The 19,589-nt window shown below is 46.0% G+C and overlaps 1 protein-coding gene across 1 annotated transcript in view; it reads right to left on the bottom strand.

The window, feature by feature from the left end:
- poc1a (POC1 centriolar protein A) overlaps positions 1-19,589 on the bottom strand; it is a 112,700-nt gene that overhangs the window by 68,032 nt on the left and 25,079 nt on the right. The window contains exons 7-9 of the mRNA XM_045223714.1: positions 19,327-19,460; positions 16,964-17,032; positions 15,746-15,883 (exon numbers count right to left, since the gene is read on the bottom strand). Of these exons, the coding sequence (XP_045079649.1) occupies positions 15,746-15,883; positions 16,964-17,032; positions 19,327-19,460 (341 nt within the window). The remainder of the gene's footprint in view (positions 1-15,745; positions 15,884-16,963; positions 17,033-19,326; positions 19,461-19,589) is intronic.

Raw genomic sequence — 19,589 nt, 5'->3', positions numbered from 1 at the left:
ATTGAAGATATGGCAAATAGGAGTGGCAATATCGTCCGCTATTATCCTCAGTAATTTTCCATCCAGATTGTCAGACCCCGGTGTCTTGTCATTGATAGACAACAACAACAAAAAATACACCTCCTCCACACTGACTTGACAGGATTCAAAAGTACAAACCTTGTCTTTCATAATTTGGTCAGATATACTTGGATGTCAGCGTTTGTTACTGGCATGTCATATATCATTTTGCTTATCTTCCCAATGAAAAAGTCATTAAAGAAGTTGGCAATATCAGTGGATTTTGTGATGAATGAGACATCTGATTCAATCAATGATGGAGTCGAGTTTGCCTTTTTTCCAAAAATTTCATTTAAGGTGCTTTTTACTATTATTCTTTATATCATTTATTTTTGTTTAATAGTGTAGTTTATTTATTTTTATTTTTATTTAGTTTAGTCACATGATTTCTTAATTTGTAGTCCCCTGTAGCTCAGTTGGTAGAGCATGGCGCTTGCAACGCCAGGGTTGTGGGTTCGTTTGATTACTGCATACAATTATTATTATTTTTATTTCACCTTTATTTAACCAGGTAAAACAGTTGAGAACAAGTTCTCATTTACAACTGCGACCTGGCCAAGATAAAGCAAAGCATTGCGATAAAAACAACAACACAGAGTTACATATGGGGTAAAACAAAACAAAGTCAAAATCCTGGTTGAAGACAGCGGAGGTGTATTTAGAGGGTAAGTTAGTCAGGATGATATCTATGAGGGTACCCATGTTTACGTATTTAGGGTTGTACCTGGTAGGTTCGTTGATAATTTGTGTGAGATTGAGGGCATCTAGTTTAGATTGTAGGATGGCCGGGGTGTTAAGCATATCCCAATTTAGGTCACCAAGCAGTACGAACTCTGAGGATAGATGGGGGCAATCAATTCACATATGGTGTCCAGGGCACAGCTGGGGGGCTGAGGGGGTCTGTAGCAAGCGGCAACAGTGAGAGATTTATTTCTGGAAAGGTGGATTTTTAGAAGTAGAAGCTCAAACTGTTTGGGCACAGACCTGGATAGTATGATAAATCTCTACAGTAGATTGCAACTCCACCCCATTTGGCAGTTCTATCTAGACGGAAAATGTTATAGTTGGGGATGGAAATTTCAGAATTTTTGGTGGCCTTCCTAAGCCAGGATTCAGACACTGCTAGAACATCAGGGTTGGCGGAGTGTGCTAACGCAGTGAATAACTCAAACTTAGGAAGGAGGCTTCTGATATTTACGTGCAGAAAACCAAGACTTTTACGGTTACAGAAGTCAACAAATGATAGCTCCTGGGGAGTAGGAGTGATACCGGGGGCTGCAGGGCCTGGGTTAGCCTCTACATCACCAGAGGAACAGAGGAGGACTAGAATAAGGATACGACTAAAGGCTTTAAGAACTGGTCTTCTAGTGCGTTGGGTACATAGAATAAAGGGGGCCGTTCTCCGGGCGTTGTAGAAAAGATTCAGGGCATTATGTACAGAAAAGGATATGGAAGGATATCAGTACAGTTCAGGTAACCCTAAGCGTTGGGTAACAATGAAAGAGATAGCATCACTGGAGGCACCGATTGAGCCGGTCTCGGCGTGTATGGGGGGTGGAACAAAGGAACTATTTGAGGCAGTTTGAGAGGGACTAGGGGTTCTACAGTGAAATTGTATAATAAGAACTAACCCAAACAGCAATAGGCAAGGCATAATTGACATGGGAGAGAGGCATAAAGCAATCACAGGTGTTATTAGAGAGAGCTAAGACAACAACTGGTAATAGCGATAACGTTTGGGCTGAGGCTAAACAGAATAAACAGGACAGGGTACCGTGTAAAGGAACAGTCCAGCAGGCATCAGCTGTGCAGCTGAGTGATCATAAGGTCCAGTGAACAGCAATATGTGAGTCCGAGAGCAGTTCAAATTGGTGCTTCAGCACAGCTAGCAGGGAGCACAGTTGTAGTTTGCGTGTGCTAGCGGGCGGGGCTGGCAGATGGATCTTCGTGGTCATCGTAGCAGGGAAGCCTGTTGAAACCACATCAGACGATTTCGTCGGCAAACCAGCCGTGTTGGATCGGCGGGGCTCAGTGTCAACACTAGGAGGTCCCGTCCGGTTGACAGAGAGGTAGATAGCCGGGAGATGGGCCTGAGGCTAGCTCAAGGCTAACTGGTGCTTGCTATAGGGCAATGGTAATTAGCCAACAACAGGTTGCAGCTAGCTAGCTAGCTGGTTGCGATGATCCGGCACTAGGGTCCAGTGATTCCGGCAGAAAGTCCAATAAGCTCTGGGTCGATAGCACGCTGTGCAGACTGGCCGACGAATTGTCCAGGCTAGAGCTAGAGCTGGCTGGTGGGTAGTGCAGGCCACGGACAATGGTGAAGACGCTAACGGTGACTAATAGCAAGTAGCCATTCAGTTGCAGCTACACTAGTTTCAGCTTAAGGTTCTTGATGAAAGTTATAAAGAAATAATAGAATCCTTTCCACGTTGGGTGAGGCGGGTTGCAGGAAAGTATATTTAGTTAAAGAATGAAAAGTAAAAATTGAGAAATATATACAAAATAGACAAAAAAACTAGAAACGGGATATTTACACAGGGACAATGAATAAAACCGCGACCGCACTGCTACGCCATCTTGGATGTTGAGCTGTAGGATCAACAGAGGTTTTCAGGGCAATTAGAGGGACATAAATTAAGTTACTTACATGGTGTCTGCCAACACCCCTGGGACAATGTACATTTGATGGAGCATTATGACGACTCATTGTCACATATGGGACACAGAGAGTGTTTCACAGGGTTCACTGCTGTTGTGTGTTGCTCACTCAACTTGTCATTTCTACACAGTTTCGATTTGGTTTTAGTCATTTCAATGTTGATTAACATCGTGTTTCCCTTAAAGCACCGGCGGGGGCGGATTGAATGGGCTTGTGGGCCGGATCCAGCCTGCAAGGCCATATGTTGGACACCCCTGATTTAAACAGTGAATGACTATATCACAGGAAGGTGATTGACAACAGGATAAATGTCCTGTGAGTTGAAACAGTGATATCGACTAGCTTCTGTACTTGGAAGTGGTAGTGTGTGAACTGTGAAGTGTGCACTCCATAGATCTGGTAGTGTGGTAGTGTGCACTTCATAGATCTGGGAGTGTGGTAGTGTGCACTTCATAGATCTGGTAGTGTGGTAGTGTGCACTTCATAGAAGTGGTGGTGTTGTAGTGCGCATGCTAGCAGATAGCGCAATGACTGGAAGTCTATGGGTTATGCTAGTTAGCATTGGCATTAGCATTTTCAATAAATTTGCTACAATTTCTAAAAACATGTTTTCACTTTGTCATTATAGTGTATTGTGTGACGATGGGTGAAAAAAAATCATTTTAATCAATTTTGAATTCAGGCTGTAACAAAAATATAAAACGCAACATGCAACAATTTCAAAGATTTTACTGAGTTACAGTCCATTTAATGAAATCAGTCAATTGAAATAAATAAATTAGGCCCTAATCTATGGATTTCATATGACTGGGAGTACAGATGAGCATCTGTTGGTCACAGATACCTTTAAAAAAAAGGTAGAGGTATGGATCAGAAAACCATTTAGTATCTGGTGTGACCACCATTTGCCTCATGCAGCGCGACACATCTCCTTCGCATAGAGTTGATCAGGCTGTTGATTGCGGCCTGTGGAATGTTGTCCCACTCCTCTTCAACGGCTTTGTAAAGCCCTTTATCTACTTCCCCAGAGTCATATAAACTTGTGGATACCATATTTTTTTGTCTCTGCGTGCAGTTTCAAGGAAGTCATTGCGCCAACACTAGTTAGTATTGGCTCGTGAAACTACCTCCAGCTTCCAGCTTCCGAAGGCAGTAGGTAGTCTAGCGGTTAAGAGCTTTGGCCCAGTAACTGAAAGGTTGCTGGTTCGAATCCCCGAGCCTGCAAGGTGGAAAAAACCTGCCGTTCTTGAGCAAGGCAGTTAACACCCATACACAACTGCTCCACATGCGCATGTGGACGTCGATTAAGGCAGCCACCCGCACCTCTATGATTCAGAGGGGTTGGGTTAAACGGGGAAGACATTTCGGTTGAATGCATTCAGTTGTGCAGCTGACTAGGCATCCCCTTCCTTTACTGGACGCAGCGAAATGGTATCCACAAGTTCATCTGACTGGGAAAGTAGATAAAGGGCCTATTTGTCCAAATCCCCAAGTATCCCTTCAAGGACAGTACCAGTGAAGCAGCATCGAACAGATGCTTAGCTTGGAAAGACAGTACCAGTGAAGCAGCATCGAACAGATGCTTAGCTTGGAAAGACAGCACCATGCAATAATGAAAATACTTTTCCAATCTGATTTAAAGAGAATAAAAACAATACAAAAGAAATGTTTGATACTTTCACAAAGCGAACTAAAAAGCAGCATTCCCTAAGTGAGGATGGCCTTCACTTCAGCGGTGATGAATTCATCAACTTCTTCGACGAAAAGATCATGACCTTATCTGGTGTCCTGTATGAGCTTAGGTATGCTCCCTCTAATGCTCCCATCTCTTCTCTGTCTCTGTCTCTCCTCCCGGAGGACCTGAGCACTAGGACCATGCCTCAGGACTACCTGGCCTGATGACTCCTAGCTGTCCCCGTCCCCAGTCCACCTGGTTGTTCCGCCTGCGGCTACGGAGCCCTGACCCGTTCACCGGTCGCGCTACCTTGTCCCGGACCGGCTGTTTCGACCCTCCCCCTCTCTCTACTGCACCTGCTGTCTCGACCTCTGAATGCTCGGCTGACATTTACTCCTGAGGTGCTGACCTGTTGCACCCTCTACAACCACTGTGATAATTATGTGGGGAGTGCACTACGTAGGGAAGAGGGTGTCATTAGGGAGGCAGCTCTAGGAGAGAGGAGCTACAGAATTACATATTACATTTACATTTTAGTCATTTAGCAGACGCTCTTATCCAGAGCGACTTACAGGAGCAATTAGGGTTAAGTGCCTTGCTCAAGGGCACATCGGCAGATTTTTCACCTAGTCGGCTCGGGGATTAGAACCAGCGACCTTTCGGTTACTGGCACAACGCTCTTAACCACTAAGCTACCTGCCGCCCCATACATACTGTAGCGAATGGCAGGGCAGGGAATCAAACCCGGGTCGCTGGAGTGAAAGGCAAAAAAAAAAACTACGCGTCGCACCGATAGGGTTAACCCATTTAGTGGGAATTGTAACGTGGCTTGTAACACTCAGAGGATCGCCACAATGCTGCATCATCATCATCATCATCATCATTATTACTTGAAAAAGAAGAAGCAAGGAAACTCATTATTCAGGGAACTTAAGTGTTCAGTTCAGACGTCTATAATGACCAGGCTGGGTAAAAGCTACCAGAGGACCATTACACAGACCGTGACGGGGGAGGCGTCCCAAATGGCAACCCATTTCCTAAGGGCCTTGGTCAAAAGTAGTGCACTACGTAGGGAATAGGGTGCCATTCTCTGGTCTAAAGTAGTGCACTACGTAGGGAATAGGGTGCCATTTGGGGACGCAAACAGCAGTCTTCTATGGCCTGTCCCCTGTAAGTAGGATACAGTAACAAAGAGAGGCTACATAACATAAGAGCTTCATTACTTAGAGAGAGAAAATACATTATTCAAAGAACTACAGATGCCGTATCTTAATACGATCATCCTATTGTTGCGCAGAAGGAAATGCAAACTTGTAATGTATTCAAGGTTTAAAAAAAGGCTTCTAAAGTTTGTAATTTCCACTTTAAAAATGTGATTTGCCCTAACAAAAAAAAAATATATATAATCCACATAATAATTCCCATTTCCCGTTGCTGCAGGATTATTTTCCTGCTGTGAGAAACTGGGTCAAATTAAGATACAGCAATGGTAATGGTGTTCCTTAGAGCCAGGCTGTAGTCTTCAGTTCAGACGTCTATAATTACCAGACTGTGTAATAACTATTAGAGACCATTACATCAAAACAGAGGCTACATCCCAAATGGCACCCTTTTCCTTATAGCCGTGCCTGGTCAACAGTAGTGCACTATAAAAAGGGAATAGGATGCCATTTGGGCCACAACCAGAGAAAGAGGCTGAGGCTGGGTGAGGAATATTAGAGATATAGAGGATGGGGCCAGGAGAAAGATACGATCTCTATGGAATCAAAACCAAAGAGAAGGAAGACATTGATCAAACATACGAGCAAGTCTCTGCATCCTGAAACTACAAGAGCACACAGAAACCACAGCTCAATTAAATATATACAACCCAAAATCCCTAAAATATATATACGTTTTGAAGAATCAAAAATAGCCTAATCTTCATGACTAATGTTCGAACTCAAGACGTCAAACAGTATCATGGTTCTGGTCTAATGCTTCTATATGTTAGGCATAACCGTGTTCACGGAGAGCTCAATCATTGTACTGGGGCTAGGAGAGGACTACTGGGAGAATCTCAGTACTTAGCAGTGAGGAAGCTCTAGTTGGTATTTACAAATACAACACACAGCCCTGGAGGAAATTGATTCGATATCTCTCAGGTTGAGGTCAGGTATAGTTACAGTGTAAACATACTTTTAATCCATCTGTCTGCATATTTCAAGACGTGTAGTGTGATACGCAATGAGCTGGACGATCCTCCTCTTAACGTTCAACTTGGAGAAAAAAAAACGTATGCTAAAAACTTGGAAATCAATCAACCCGCCATAATCAACCCAAAGGAAAAAAAATCAAATGATTTTATTATTGAAATCGACCGAGAAAAACTAAATTGGTTCAATTTAAGGCCAAGTAGCAAACAATAATATAGGGATGGGGGTGTGAGCATGCAGGTCAGGGCAGATCAGACGTAGTTTGTGTGTCTGTAAGTAGTTGTTTGTATGTATCAGTTTTTATTTGGAGTGGGTAAAATATATATACATTGCCTTCAGAAAGTATTCAGACCCCTTGACTTTTTCAACATTTTGTTACGTTACAGCCTTATTCTAAGATGGATTAAATAAATAAAAATCCTCATCAACCTACCCACAATACCCCATAATGACAAAGCAAAAAAACAGGTTTTTAGAATGTTTACTAATTTATAAAAAAAAAAATTTAAAATAACTTAAATACCTTATTTACATAAGTATTCAGACCCTTTGCTATGAGACTCGAAATTGAGCTCAGGTGCATCCTGTTTCCATTGATCATCCTTGAGATGTTTCTACAACTTGATTGGAGTCCACCTGTGGTAAATTCAATTGATTGGACATGATTTGGAAAGGCACACACCTGTCTATATAAGGTCCCACAGTTGACAGTGCATGTCAGAGCAAAAACCAAGCCATGAGGTCGAAGGAATTGTCCGTAAAGCTCCCAGACAGGATTGCGTCGAGGCACAAATCTGGGGAAGGGTACCAAAACATTTCTGCAGCATTGAAGGTCCCCAAGAACACCGTGGCCTCCATCATTCTTAAATGGAAGAAGTTTGAAACCACCAAGACTCTTCCTAGAGCTGGCCGCCCAGCCAAACTGAGCAATCGGGGGAGAAGGGCCTTGGTCAGGGAAGTGACCAAGAACCCAATGGTCTCTCTGACAGAGCTCTAGAGTTCCTCTGTGGAGATGGGAGAACTTTCTAGAAGGACAGGTAGAGTGGCCAGACGGAAGCCACTCCTCAGTAAAAGGTACATGACAGCCCACTTGGAGTTTACCAAAAGGCACCTAAAGGACTCTCAGACCATGATAAATAATGACCCTAAACACACAGCCAAGACAACGCAGAAGTGGCTTTCGGGACAGGATTTCTGAATGTCCTTGAGTGGCCCAGCAAGAGACCTCGGACTTGAACCCAATCTAACATCTCTGGAGCGATTGGAAAATAGCTGTGCAGCAACGTTCCCCATCCAACCTGACAGCGCTTGAGAGGATCTGCAGAGAAGAATGGGAGAAACTCCCCAAATACAGGTGTGCCAAGCTTGTACCGTCATACCCAAGAAGAATCGAGGCTGTAAATCGCTGCCAAAGGTGTTCAACAAAGTACTGAGTAAAGGGTCTGAATACTTATGTAAATGTGACATTTCAGTTAACTGTTTATAGATTAGCAACATTTCTAATAACCCGTTGTAGTGTGTAGTTTGATGAGGAAAGAAAAACAATTTAATCAATTTTAGAATAAGGCTGTAATGTAACAAAATGTGGAAAGAGTCAAGGGGTCTGAATACTTTCCGAACACACTATATTTACACACACACTACCAGTCAAAAGTTTGGACACACCTACTCATTCAAGGGTTTTTCTTTATTTTTTACTATTATCTACAATTGTAAAATAATAGTGAAGACATCAGAACTATGAGATAACACATATGGAATCATGTGGTAAACAAACAAAAAAAGTGTTAAACAAATGAAAACATATTTTATATTTTATATTCTTCAAAGTAGCCTTGCTTTGCCTTGGCATTCTCTCAACCAGCTTCACCTGGAATGCTTTTCCAACAGTCTTGAAGGAGTTCCCACATATGCTGGGCGCTTGTTGACTGCTTTTCCTTCACTCTGCGGTCCAACTCATCCCAAACCATCTCAATTGGGTTGAGATCGGGTGATTGTGGAGGCCAGGTCATCTGATGCAGCACTCCATCACTCTCCTTCTTGGTAAAATAGCCCTTACACAGCCTGGAGGTGTGTTTTGGGTCCTTGTCCTGTTGAAAAACAAATGATAGTCCCACTAAGCCCAAACCAGATGGGATGGCGTATTGCTGCAGAATGCTGTGGTACCCATGCTGGTTAAGTGTGCCTTGAATTCTAAATAAATCATTGACAGTGTCACCAGCAAAGCACCCCCACACCATCACACCTCCTCCTCCATGCTTCATGGTGGGAACCACACATGCGGAGATCATCAGTTCACCCACACCGCGTCTCACAAAGACACGGCGGTTGGAACCAAAATTCTCAAATTTGGACTCATCAGACCAAAGGACAGATTTCCACCGGTCTAATGTCCATTGCTCATGTTTCTTGGCCCAAGCAAGTCTCTTCTTCTTATTGGTGTCCTTTAGTAGTGGTTTCTTTGCAGCAATTCGACCATGAAGGCCTGATTCACACAGTCTCCTCTGAACAGTTGATGTTGAGATGTGTCTGTTACTTGAACTCTGCGAAGCATTTATTTGGGCTGCAATTTCTGAGGCTGGTAACTCTAATGAACTTATTCTCTGCAGCAGAGGTAACTCTGGGTCTTCCTTTCCTGTGGCGGTCCTCAGATAGCGTTAACTACCTAGCAACAAAAAAAACTGAATCGATACTTGGAGTCAAATAATCAATATAATATTGTCCAAAATAATCATGTGAAACTCCACTGTATGGATTCCCCCATCACTAGTGGATAGAGGTAGGCTTCAGGTGAATCACAGTACAGTGAGGGGGCTCTGGTTGGTATTTACACAATACAACATAATACACTGCCATGGAAGAAATGGAGCAACTCTCAAGGTGAGGTGAGTTATGATTACAACTGAGATTCAGCGGTCAACTCAAACAGAGTTGGAACCGAAAAAATATGCCAAATTGAATTTGAACTTCCAAAAAACTGGAACTAACTCAAACCCTGTCTGAATGTGATTAATGGTTAAAACATGATCAAGCAGTAGAACATCCATGTCACTGACTGGGTGACAATAACAACATAACAGCATGCTTCCTTCTAACTCCTGTCCTTTGTTGTCTTGGTGACACTGTGACACTGTGATCCTCATTGGTAAAACGCAGGCTGCCTGGTGGTCATTGATCAAACTGGAACACTCCACTACTCAGGCGGAGTGAGGTCACAGTGTGTGTGAGAGAGACAGACGGAGATCAACTCCCTTATCTACTGGGTGAAATACCACAGTGTGCCATCACAGCAGAAAGATTTGTGACCTGTTGCCACAAGAAAAGGGCAACCAGTGAAGAACAAACACCATTGTAAATGCAACCCATATTTATGTTTATTTATTTTCCCATTTGTACTTTAACTATTTGCACATCGTTACAACACTGTATATAGACATAATATGACATTTGAAATGTCTCTATTATTTTGGAACGTTTGTGAGTGTAATGTTTACTGTTAATATTTATTGTTTATTTCACTTTTGTTTATTATCTACTTCACTTGCTTTGGCAATGTTAACATATGTTTACCATGCCAATAAAGCCCTTACATTGAAATTGAATTGAGAGAGCAGGGAGAGAGCAAAGAGAGAGAGAAAGCAGAGAGAACAGAGACAGAGAGAGAGAGCAGAGCAGAGAGCAAATAGAGAGAGCAGAGCAGAGAGAGAGCAAAGAGAGAGAGCAGAGTCACAGAGAGCAGAGACAGAGCAGAGAGACAGAGAGACAAAGAGCGAGAGAGAGGAAAGAGAGAAAGCATAGAGAGAGAGAGAGAGAGCAGAGACAGAGAGACAGAAAGCAGAGAGAAAGCATAGAGAGAGCAAAGAGAGACAGAGTGAGCAGAGAGAGCACAGAGAGGTAAAGAGAGAGAGCGGTAGAGAGAGCGGTAGAGAGGTAGAGAGAGAGAGGTAGAGAGAGAGAGAGCGGTAAAGAGAGAGAGAGCGGTAGAGAGAGCGGTAGAGAGGTAGAGAGAGAGAGAGAGAGAGAGGTAGAGAGAGAGAGAGAGCAGAGAGCGAGAGCAGAGAGAGAGCAGAGAGAGAGAGCAGAGAGCGAGAGCAGAGAGAGAGAGGGGGGAGAGAGAGCAGAGAGCGAGAGAGCAGAGAAAGAGCAGAGAGAGAGAGAAAGCAGAGAGAGCGCAAAGAGAGAGAGAGAGCAGAGAGAGAGGAGATGAGAGAGGAGAGAGGAGAGAGGAGCAGAGAGAGAGGAGAGAGAGAGATTAGAGAAAGAGCAGAGAGAAAGCAGAGAGAGAAAGCAGAGAGAGCAGGGAGAGCGGAAAGAGAGCCGAGAGAGCGAGAGAGAGAGAGAGAGAGAGCAGTGAGAGAGCAGAGAGAGAGCAGAGAGAGAGCAGAGAGAGAGAGGAGAGAGAGAGAGCAGTGAGAGAGAGAGAGAGAGAGTGGAGAGAGAGAGAGAGAGAGAGAGAGCAGTGAGAGAGAGCAGAGAGAGAGGAGAGAGCAGTGAGAGAGAGCAGAGAGAGAGAGGAGAGAGAGAGAGCAGAGAGAGAGAGCAGTGAGAGAGAGCAGTGAGAGAGAGCAGAGAGAGAGAGGAGAGAGCAGAGAGAGAGAGCAGAGAGAGAGAGGAGAGAAAACGGAGAGAGAGCTAGCGGAGAGAGAGAGAGAGAGAGCAGAGAGGAGAGGAAGAGAGAGTCTTCTCATGATTTGTTGATTTCAAAAAAGCTTTCGACTCAATTTGACATGAGGGTCTGCTATACAAATTGATGGAAAGTGGGGTTGGGGGAAAAACATACGACATTATAAAATCCATGTACACAAACAACAAGTGTGCGGTTAAACTTGGCAAAACACACACACATTTCTTTCCACAGGGCCGTGGGGTGAGACAGGGATGCAGCTTAAGCCCCACCCTCTTCAACATATATATCAACGAATTGGTGAGGGCACTAGAACAGTCTGCAGCACCCGGCCTCACCCTACTAGAATCTGAAGTCAAATGTCTACTGTTTGCTGATGATCTGGTTCTTCTGTCCCCAACCAAGGAGGGCCTGCAGCAGCACCTAGATCTTCTGCACAGATTCTGTCAGACCTGGGCCCTGACAGTAAATCTCAGTAAGACAAAAATAATGGTGTTCCAAAAAAGGTCCAGTTGCCAGGACCACAAATACAAATTCCATCTAGACACCGTTGCCCTAGAGCACACAAAAAAACTATACATACAGCGGCCTAAACATCAGCGCCAGAGGTAACTTCCACAAAGCTTTGGACGATCTGAGAGACAAGGCAAGAATCCCCTTCTATGCCATCAAAAGGAACATAAAATTCAACATCCCAATTAGGATCTGGCTAAAAATACTTGAATCAGTTATAGAACCCATTGCCCTTTATGGTTGTGAGGTTTGGGGTCCGCTCACCAACCAAGAATTCACTAAATGGGACATACACCAAATTGAGACTCTGAATGCAGAATTCTGCAAAAATATCCTCAGTGTACAATGTAAAACACCAAATAATGCATGCAGAGCAGAATCAGGCCGATACCCAGTAGATTGAAAAAATCATTTTGCTTCCAACCCCTGGCACCAACTGTAAATCGATCTGGATAAGAGGGATTGCTAAATGACTCAAATTTAACGAAAGTTAGTGTCAAAACGAGAGTAAAGCAAATAGCTGTGGCCCAGCACAACGTTCACACGCTAGGCCAGGCTACATCCACTGTTGATAGTAATCTATACACGCTAGGCTACGTCCACTGTTGATAGTAATCTATACACGCTAGGCTACGTCCACTGTTGATAGTAATCTATACACGCTAGGCTACATCCACTGTTGATAGTAATCTATACACGCTAGGCTACGTCCACTGTTGATAGTAATCTACACACGCTAGGCTAGGCTACGTCAACTGTTGATAGTAATCTAAACACGCTAGGCTACATCCACTGTTGATAGTAATCTACACACGCTAGGCTAGGCTACGTCCACTGTTGATAATAATCTAAACACGCTAGGCTAGGCTACGTCCACTGTTGATAGTAATCTACACACGCTAGGCTACATCCACTGTTGATAGTAATCTATACACGCTAGGCTACGTCCACTGTTGATAGTAATCTAAACACGCTAGGCTACGTCCACTGTTGATAGTAATCTAAACACGCTAGGCTACGTCCACTGTTGATAGTAATCTACACACGCTAGGCTACATCCACTGTTGATAGTAATCTACATACGCTAGGCTAGGCTACGTCCACTGTTGATAGTAATCTACACACGCTAGGCTAGGCGACGTCCACTGTTGATAATAATCTAAACAGGCTAGGCTAGGCTACGTCCACTGTTGATAGTAATCTAAACACGCTAGGCTACATCCACTGTTGATAGTAATCTATACACGCTAGGCTACATCCACTGTTGATAGTAATCTACATACGCTAGGCTAGGCTACGTCCACTGTTGATAGTAATCTACACACGCTAGGCTACATCCACTGTTGATAGTAATCTACATACGCTAGGCTAGGCTACGTCCACTGTTGATAGTAATCTACACACGCTAGGCTACATCCACTGTTGATAGTAATCTATACACGCTAGGCTACATCCACTGTTGATAGTAATCTACACACGCTAGGCTACATCCACTGTTGATAGTAATCTATACACGCTAGGCTACGTCCACTGTTGATAGTAATCTACACACGCTAGGCTACGTCCACTGTTGATAGTAATCTACACACGCTAGGCTACGTCCACTGTTGATAGTAATCTACAAACGCTAGGCTAGGCTACATCCACTGTTGATAGTAATCTAAATACGCTAGGCTACGCTATGCTACACTGATCTACAATACTGATCTACACACTCAAGCCATTCCTCTCTATTCAGCCCCAGCCATCAGCCAGTCAGTCAGCCTCTCTGAACTTTAATACGGTAGCTGGTGTTAGCCTAAGCCTAAGCTAGTGTTAGCCTAAGAGCTTACACCAGCTACCGTTCAGCTAAACGTCATCATTCAGTTACGGCCAGCACGTTTGTGAGGATGCAGAACTTATTATTTTTTAGCTAGCTAGCGTTGCTATCTTACGTTACCTAGCTGTGTAGCCTATATTATAATATTAATGACACTGTATGATAACATTGCTGCACTGTTCATTATTGATATGCTAATGCTACTTGATCATGAAGCATGTTGTTAATGTTAGTTAGATAGCTGTGCAATGTCAGCTAATTTAATATGTACGGACAATGTCTGCACATGCCTGTGGATTGTTGCATTATTCAAGAGTGTAGCTAATATGGTTTGGTTACATTATTCAATATTGTAATATGTTTTAGAAGAAAGGTTGCTCAGATTCTTAAAAATACTGAACAAAAATATAAACGCAACATGTAAAGTGTTGGTCCCATATTTCATAATCTTTGCCAAGATAATCCATCCACCTGACAGGTGTGGCATATTAAGAAACTGATTGAACAGCATGATCATTACACAGGTGCACCTTGTGCTGGGGACAATAAAAGGCCACTCTAAAATGTGTTCATGATTCTACCATAAGCCGCCACCAACGTCATTTCATATAATTTGGCAGTACGTCCAACCAGCCTCACAACCGCAGACCACATGTAACCACGCCAGCCCAGGACCTCCACATCCAGCTTCTTCACTTGTGGGATCGTCTGAGACCAGCCACCCGGTGGCCACCTGATGAAACTGTGGGTTTGCAAAACTGAAGAATTTCTGCACAAACTATCAGAAACCGTCTCAGGGAAGCTCATCTGCGTGCTCGTCGTCCTCACCAGGGTCTTGACCTGACTGCAGTTCGGCGTCGTAACCGACTTCAGTGGGCAAATGATCACCTTCGATGGCTACTGGCACGCTGGAGAAGTGTGCTCTTCACGAATGAATCCCGGTTTCAACTGTACCGGGCAGATGGCAGACTGCCAGACACCAGACATGTCACCCATGGCGTCGTGTGGGCGAGCGGTTTGCTGATGTAAACATTGTGAACAGAGTGCCCCATGGTGGTGGTGGGGTTATGGTATGGGCAGGCATAAACTATAGACAACGAATACAATTACATTTGATCAATGGCGATTTGAATGCACAGAGATACCGTGACAAGATCCTGAGGCCCATTGTCGTGCCATTCATCCGCTGCCATCACCTCACGTTTCAGCATGATAATGCACGGCCCCGTGTCGCAAGGATCTGTACACAATTCCTGGAAGCTGAAAATGTCCCAGTTCTTCCATGGCCTGCATAGTCACCAGACATGTCACCCATTGAGCATTTTTGGGATGCTCTGGATCGACGTGTACAACAGCGGGTTCCAGTTCCCGCCAATATCCAGCAACTTCGAATAGCCATTGTGAAGGAAATGTGTCGCGCTGCACGAGGCGAATGGTGGTCACACCAGATACTGACTGGTTTTCTGATCCACAACCCTACCTTTCTTTTACGGTATCTAACCAACAGATGCATATCTGTATTCCCAGTCATGTGAAATTCATAGATTAGGGCCTAATGAATTTATTTCAATTGACTGATTTCCTTATATGAACTGTAACTCAGTAAAATCTTTGACATTGTTGCATGTTGCGTTCATATTTTTGTTCAGTGTAGTTAGTGCTTACTGACTAGTGGCTACTGTGATATTTACAGTCAATTTGAGCTGCTGACCAAGAATGTTCCAGTTGCCAGCCACAACAAAAGGTAAGGCAAGGATGTCATGTGAATTGAAAAGCAGGAATCTCTTTCGCCACTCCGCTCCTCAGACTCTCTTTCATCTGTCGTAGTCCGTCTCTTTACACTACACAGTCATCTCTCCTGGACCTAGTTTGTGAGGAGCAGGGGGTTCCTGTTTACCTGCCTGGGGAGCAGGGGGTTCCTGTTTACCTGCCTGGGGAGCAGGGGGTTCCTGTTTACCTGCCTGGGGAGCAGGGGGTTCCTGTTTACCTGCCTGGGGAGCAGGGGGTTCCTGTTTACCTGCCTGGGGAGCAGGGGGTTCCTGTTTACCTGCCTGGGGAGCAGGGGGTTCCTGTTTACCTGCCTGGGGAGCAGGGGGTTCCTGTTTACCTGCCTGGGGAGCAGGGGGTTCCTGTTTACCTGCCTGGGGAGCAGGGGGTTCCTGTTTACCTGCCTGGGGAGCAGGGGGTTCCTGTTTACCTGCCTGGGGAGCAGGGGGTTCCTGGAGTCTCCAGGGACAGCTGCTCCTCCTCCGAGGTCGATGCAAGCAGCTGTCTGCTGCAGTCGTAGAACTTCTCCATAGTCAGTTGTTTTAAAGTTAGTTTTCCACACCATAACCTGTGTTGGGCAGAACACTGGAGCTTAGTGCAACATGGATAAGATGACGGATTAGCAAGCACCTTTAACTTAGACATAAATCCTATAAATAAGCTTCTCCATCTGTCTCAAAACAGACAAACTCATCGCTCAATGAACATGGTAATGGCTTTGAAACTACTCAGAAAGTTATTCCTTTCTGTTCTTCTCTGTGTGTCTTAACAAGCTGTCAGTGAGTTTGGGTTACATGCACACAATAATGTGATTATTGTGGATTGTCAGATTAGTTTGATTAAAACATTTAGCAAGAAGAACAAGAGGATCAGGGAAAGAGAGGGAGGAGAGAGGAGAGAGAGGAGGGAGGAGAGAGGAGAGAGAGGGAGGAGAGAGGAGGGAGGGGGGAGGAAGAGAGGAGGGAGGAGAGAGGAAGAAAGGAGGGAGGAGGGGAGGAGGAAGGAGAGGGGAGAGGGGAAGAGGAGAGGGGAAGAGGAGGGAGGAGGGAGGAGAGAGGAGGAAGGAGAGGGGAGAGGGGAAGAGAGGAGGGAGGAGAGAGAGGGAGGAGAGAGGGAGGAGAGAGAGGGAGGAGAGAGAGGGAGGAGAGAGGGAGGAGAGGGGAATAGAGGCGGAGAGGAGGAGAGAGGAGGGATGAAAGAAGAGGGAGGAGAGCGGAAGAGAGGAGGAGAGGGGAAGAGAGGAGGAGAGGAGAGGGGAAGAGAGGAGAAGAGAGGAGCGAGAAGAGAGGAGAAGAGCTGAGGAGAGGAGATGAGAAGAGGGAGGAGAGGGGAAGAGAGGAGGAGAGGAGAAGAGAGGGGAAGAGCGGAGGAGAGGAGAAGAGAGAGGAAGAGCGGAGGAGAGGGGAAGAGCGGAGGAGAGGGGAAGAGCGGAGGAGAGGGGAAGAGCGGAGGGCTTGACGATTATATCATCAAATTTGTGAAAACGTCATTTAAGATATATATTACATTTTATTCATGTTTGTGGATGAATTTACTTCTGCCAGATGCCAGTTATGAAGAGACACTACATTTCCACCCATTGATTAACAGTAAAAAAGTGAATAAACCATTTCAGTTAAATCCCATTTAAACAATCCTCCAGCCTCACCTGTTCATCAGATCCTCCTGAGGCAAAGTACTCTCCGGTCCTGGAGAACGCTACACACGTGGCTGGCCCCTGGGCACACACACATTGATAAAAGGCATGGCATAAGGTATACATCATATACATCATATACCTCAAATACAGCAAATGTATATTCAAAAATATGATTGACTAGGTCAGAGTGACACATAACAATAGAACAAGATGAGAGAGAGAGAGAGAGAGAGAGAGAGAGAGAGAGAGAGAGAGAGAGAGATGAGAGAGAGAGAGAGAGAGAGAGACAGAGAGAGAGAGAGAGAGAGAGAGAGAGAGAGACAGAGAGAGAGACAGAGAGAGACAGAGAGAGAGACAGAGAGAGAGACAGAGAGAGAGACAGAGAGAGAGACAGAGAGAGAGACAGAGAGAGAGACAGAGAGAGAGACAGAGAGAGAGACAGAGAGAGAGAGAGAGAGAGAGACAGAGAGAGAGAGAGAGAGAGAGAGAGAGAGACAGAGAGAGAGAGAGATGAGACATAACAGAGAGAGAGCCCACATGGTAACCCACTCCCACAGACGGGGCGTGTCCTCTCCTCTCCCGGCCAGAGAACACACAACAACACAAGGAGAGAGACTGAGGAGGAGGAAGGTTCTCTCTCTCTCTCTCTATGACTCAGCGGCAGTGGGTAGACAGCTTCCTAAGACATTTCTAAAGTCTACTTTATAGGGATCGTTCAGACAACCAGCTATAAAAAAAGGGGAGATTCACCCAACATAAATAAACGAGATTTCTTTCGAGGCCTGAAGTAGAATAAAGTGAAAGGGAAATGTAGAGCGTGTGTGTGTGTGGCCTGCCTGGTGTCCGTGAAGTGTGTAGAGCGTGTGTGTGTGTGTGTGGCCTGCCTGGTGCCCGTGCAGTGTGTAGAGCGTGTGTGTGTGTAGCCTGCCTGGTGTCCGTGCAGTGTGTAGAGCGTGTGTGTGTGTGTGTGGCCTGCCTGGTGTCCGTGCAGTGTGTAGAGCGTGTGTGTGTGTGGCCTGCCTGGTGTCCGTGCAGTGTGTAGAGCGTGTGTGTGTGTGGCCTGCCTGGTGTCCGTGCAGTGTGTAGAGCGTGTGTGTGTGTGTGTGGCCTGCCTGGTGTCCGTGCAGTGTGTAGAGCGTGTGTGTGTGTGTGGCCTGCCTGGTGCCCGTGCAGTGTGTAGAGCGTGTGTGTGTGTGTGGCCTGCCTGGTGTCCGTGCAGTGTGTAGAGCGTGTGTGTGTGTGGCCTGCCTGGTGTCCGTGCAGTGTGTAGAGCGTGTGTGTGTGTGGCCTGCCTGGTGTCCGTGCAGTGTGTAGAGCGTGTGTGTGTGTGTGGCCTGCCTGGTGTCCGTGCAGTGTGTAGAGCGTGTGTGTGTGGCCTGCCTGGTGTCCGTGCAGTGTGTAGAGCGTGTGTGTGTGTGGCCTGCCTGGTGTCCGTGCAGTGTGTAGAGCGTGTGTGTGTGTGGCCTGCCTGGTGTCCGTGCAGTGTGTAGAGCGTGTGTGTGTGTGTGGCCTGCCTGGTGTCCGTGCAGTGTGTAGAGCGTGTGTGTGTGTGTGTGTGGCCTGCCTGGTGTCCGTGCAGTGTGTAGAGCGTGTGTGTGTGTGTGGCCTGCCTGGTGCCCGTGCAGTGTGTAGAGCGTGTGTGTGTGTGTGTGTGGCCTGCCTGGTGTCCGTGCAGTGTGTAGAGCGTGTGTGTGTGTGGCCTGCCTGGTGTCCGTGCAGTGTGTAGAGTGTGTGTGTGTGGCCTGCCTGGTGCCCGTGCAGTGTGTAGAGCGTGTGTGTGTGTGGCCTGCCTGGTGTCCGTGCAGTGTGTAGAGCGTGTGTGTGTGTGTGTGGCCTGCCTGGTGTCCGTGCAGTGTGTAGAGCGTGTGTGTGTGTGGCCTGCCTGGTGTCCGTGCAGTGTGTAGAGCGTGTGTGTGTGTGGCCTGCCTGGTGTCCGTGCAGTGTGTAGAGCGTGTGTGTGTGTGGCCTGCCTGGTGTCCGTGCAGTGTGTAGAGCGTGTGTGTGTGTGGCCTGCCTGGTGTCCGTGCAGTGTGGCGTGTGTGTGTGTGGCCTGCCTGGTGTCCGTGCAGTGTGTAGAGCGTGTGTGTGTGTGTGTGGCCTGCCTGGTGTCCGTGCAGTGTGTAGAGCGTGTGTGTGTGTGGCCTGCCTGGTGTCCGTGCAGTGTGTAGAGCGTGTGTGTGTGTGTGGCCTGCCTGGTGTCCGTGCAGTGTGTAGAGTGTGTGTGTGTGTGTGGCCTGCCTGGTGTCCGTGCAGTGTGTAGAGTGTGTGTGTGTGGCCTGCCTGGTGTCCGTGCAGTGTGTAGAGCGTGTGTGTGTGGCCTGCCTGGTGTCCGTGCAGTGTGTAGAGCGTGTGTGTGTGTGTGTGTGGCCTGCCTGGTGTCCGTGAAGTGTGTAGAGCAGCCGTCCCTCCACGAGGTCCAGGATCTTCATGGTGGAGTCATTAGAGGCTGTTATCAGGAAGTTACCAGATGGATGGAAGGACAGACTGTTCACCACGCCACTGTGAACTGAAAACACACATTCAACTGAATACAGCATTATTACACTGGAATACAGCATTATTACACTGGAATACAGCATTATTACACTGGAATACAGCATTATTACACTGGAATACAGCATTATTACACTGGAAT

Source organism: Coregonus clupeaformis, chromosome 12, assembly GCF_020615455.1.
Source record: "Coregonus clupeaformis isolate EN_2021a chromosome 12, ASM2061545v1, whole genome shotgun sequence".
Classification (NCBI taxonomy): domain Eukaryota; kingdom Metazoa; phylum Chordata; class Actinopteri; order Salmoniformes; family Salmonidae; genus Coregonus; species Coregonus clupeaformis.
This window is presented reverse-complemented; position numbering and strand designations above follow the sequence as displayed.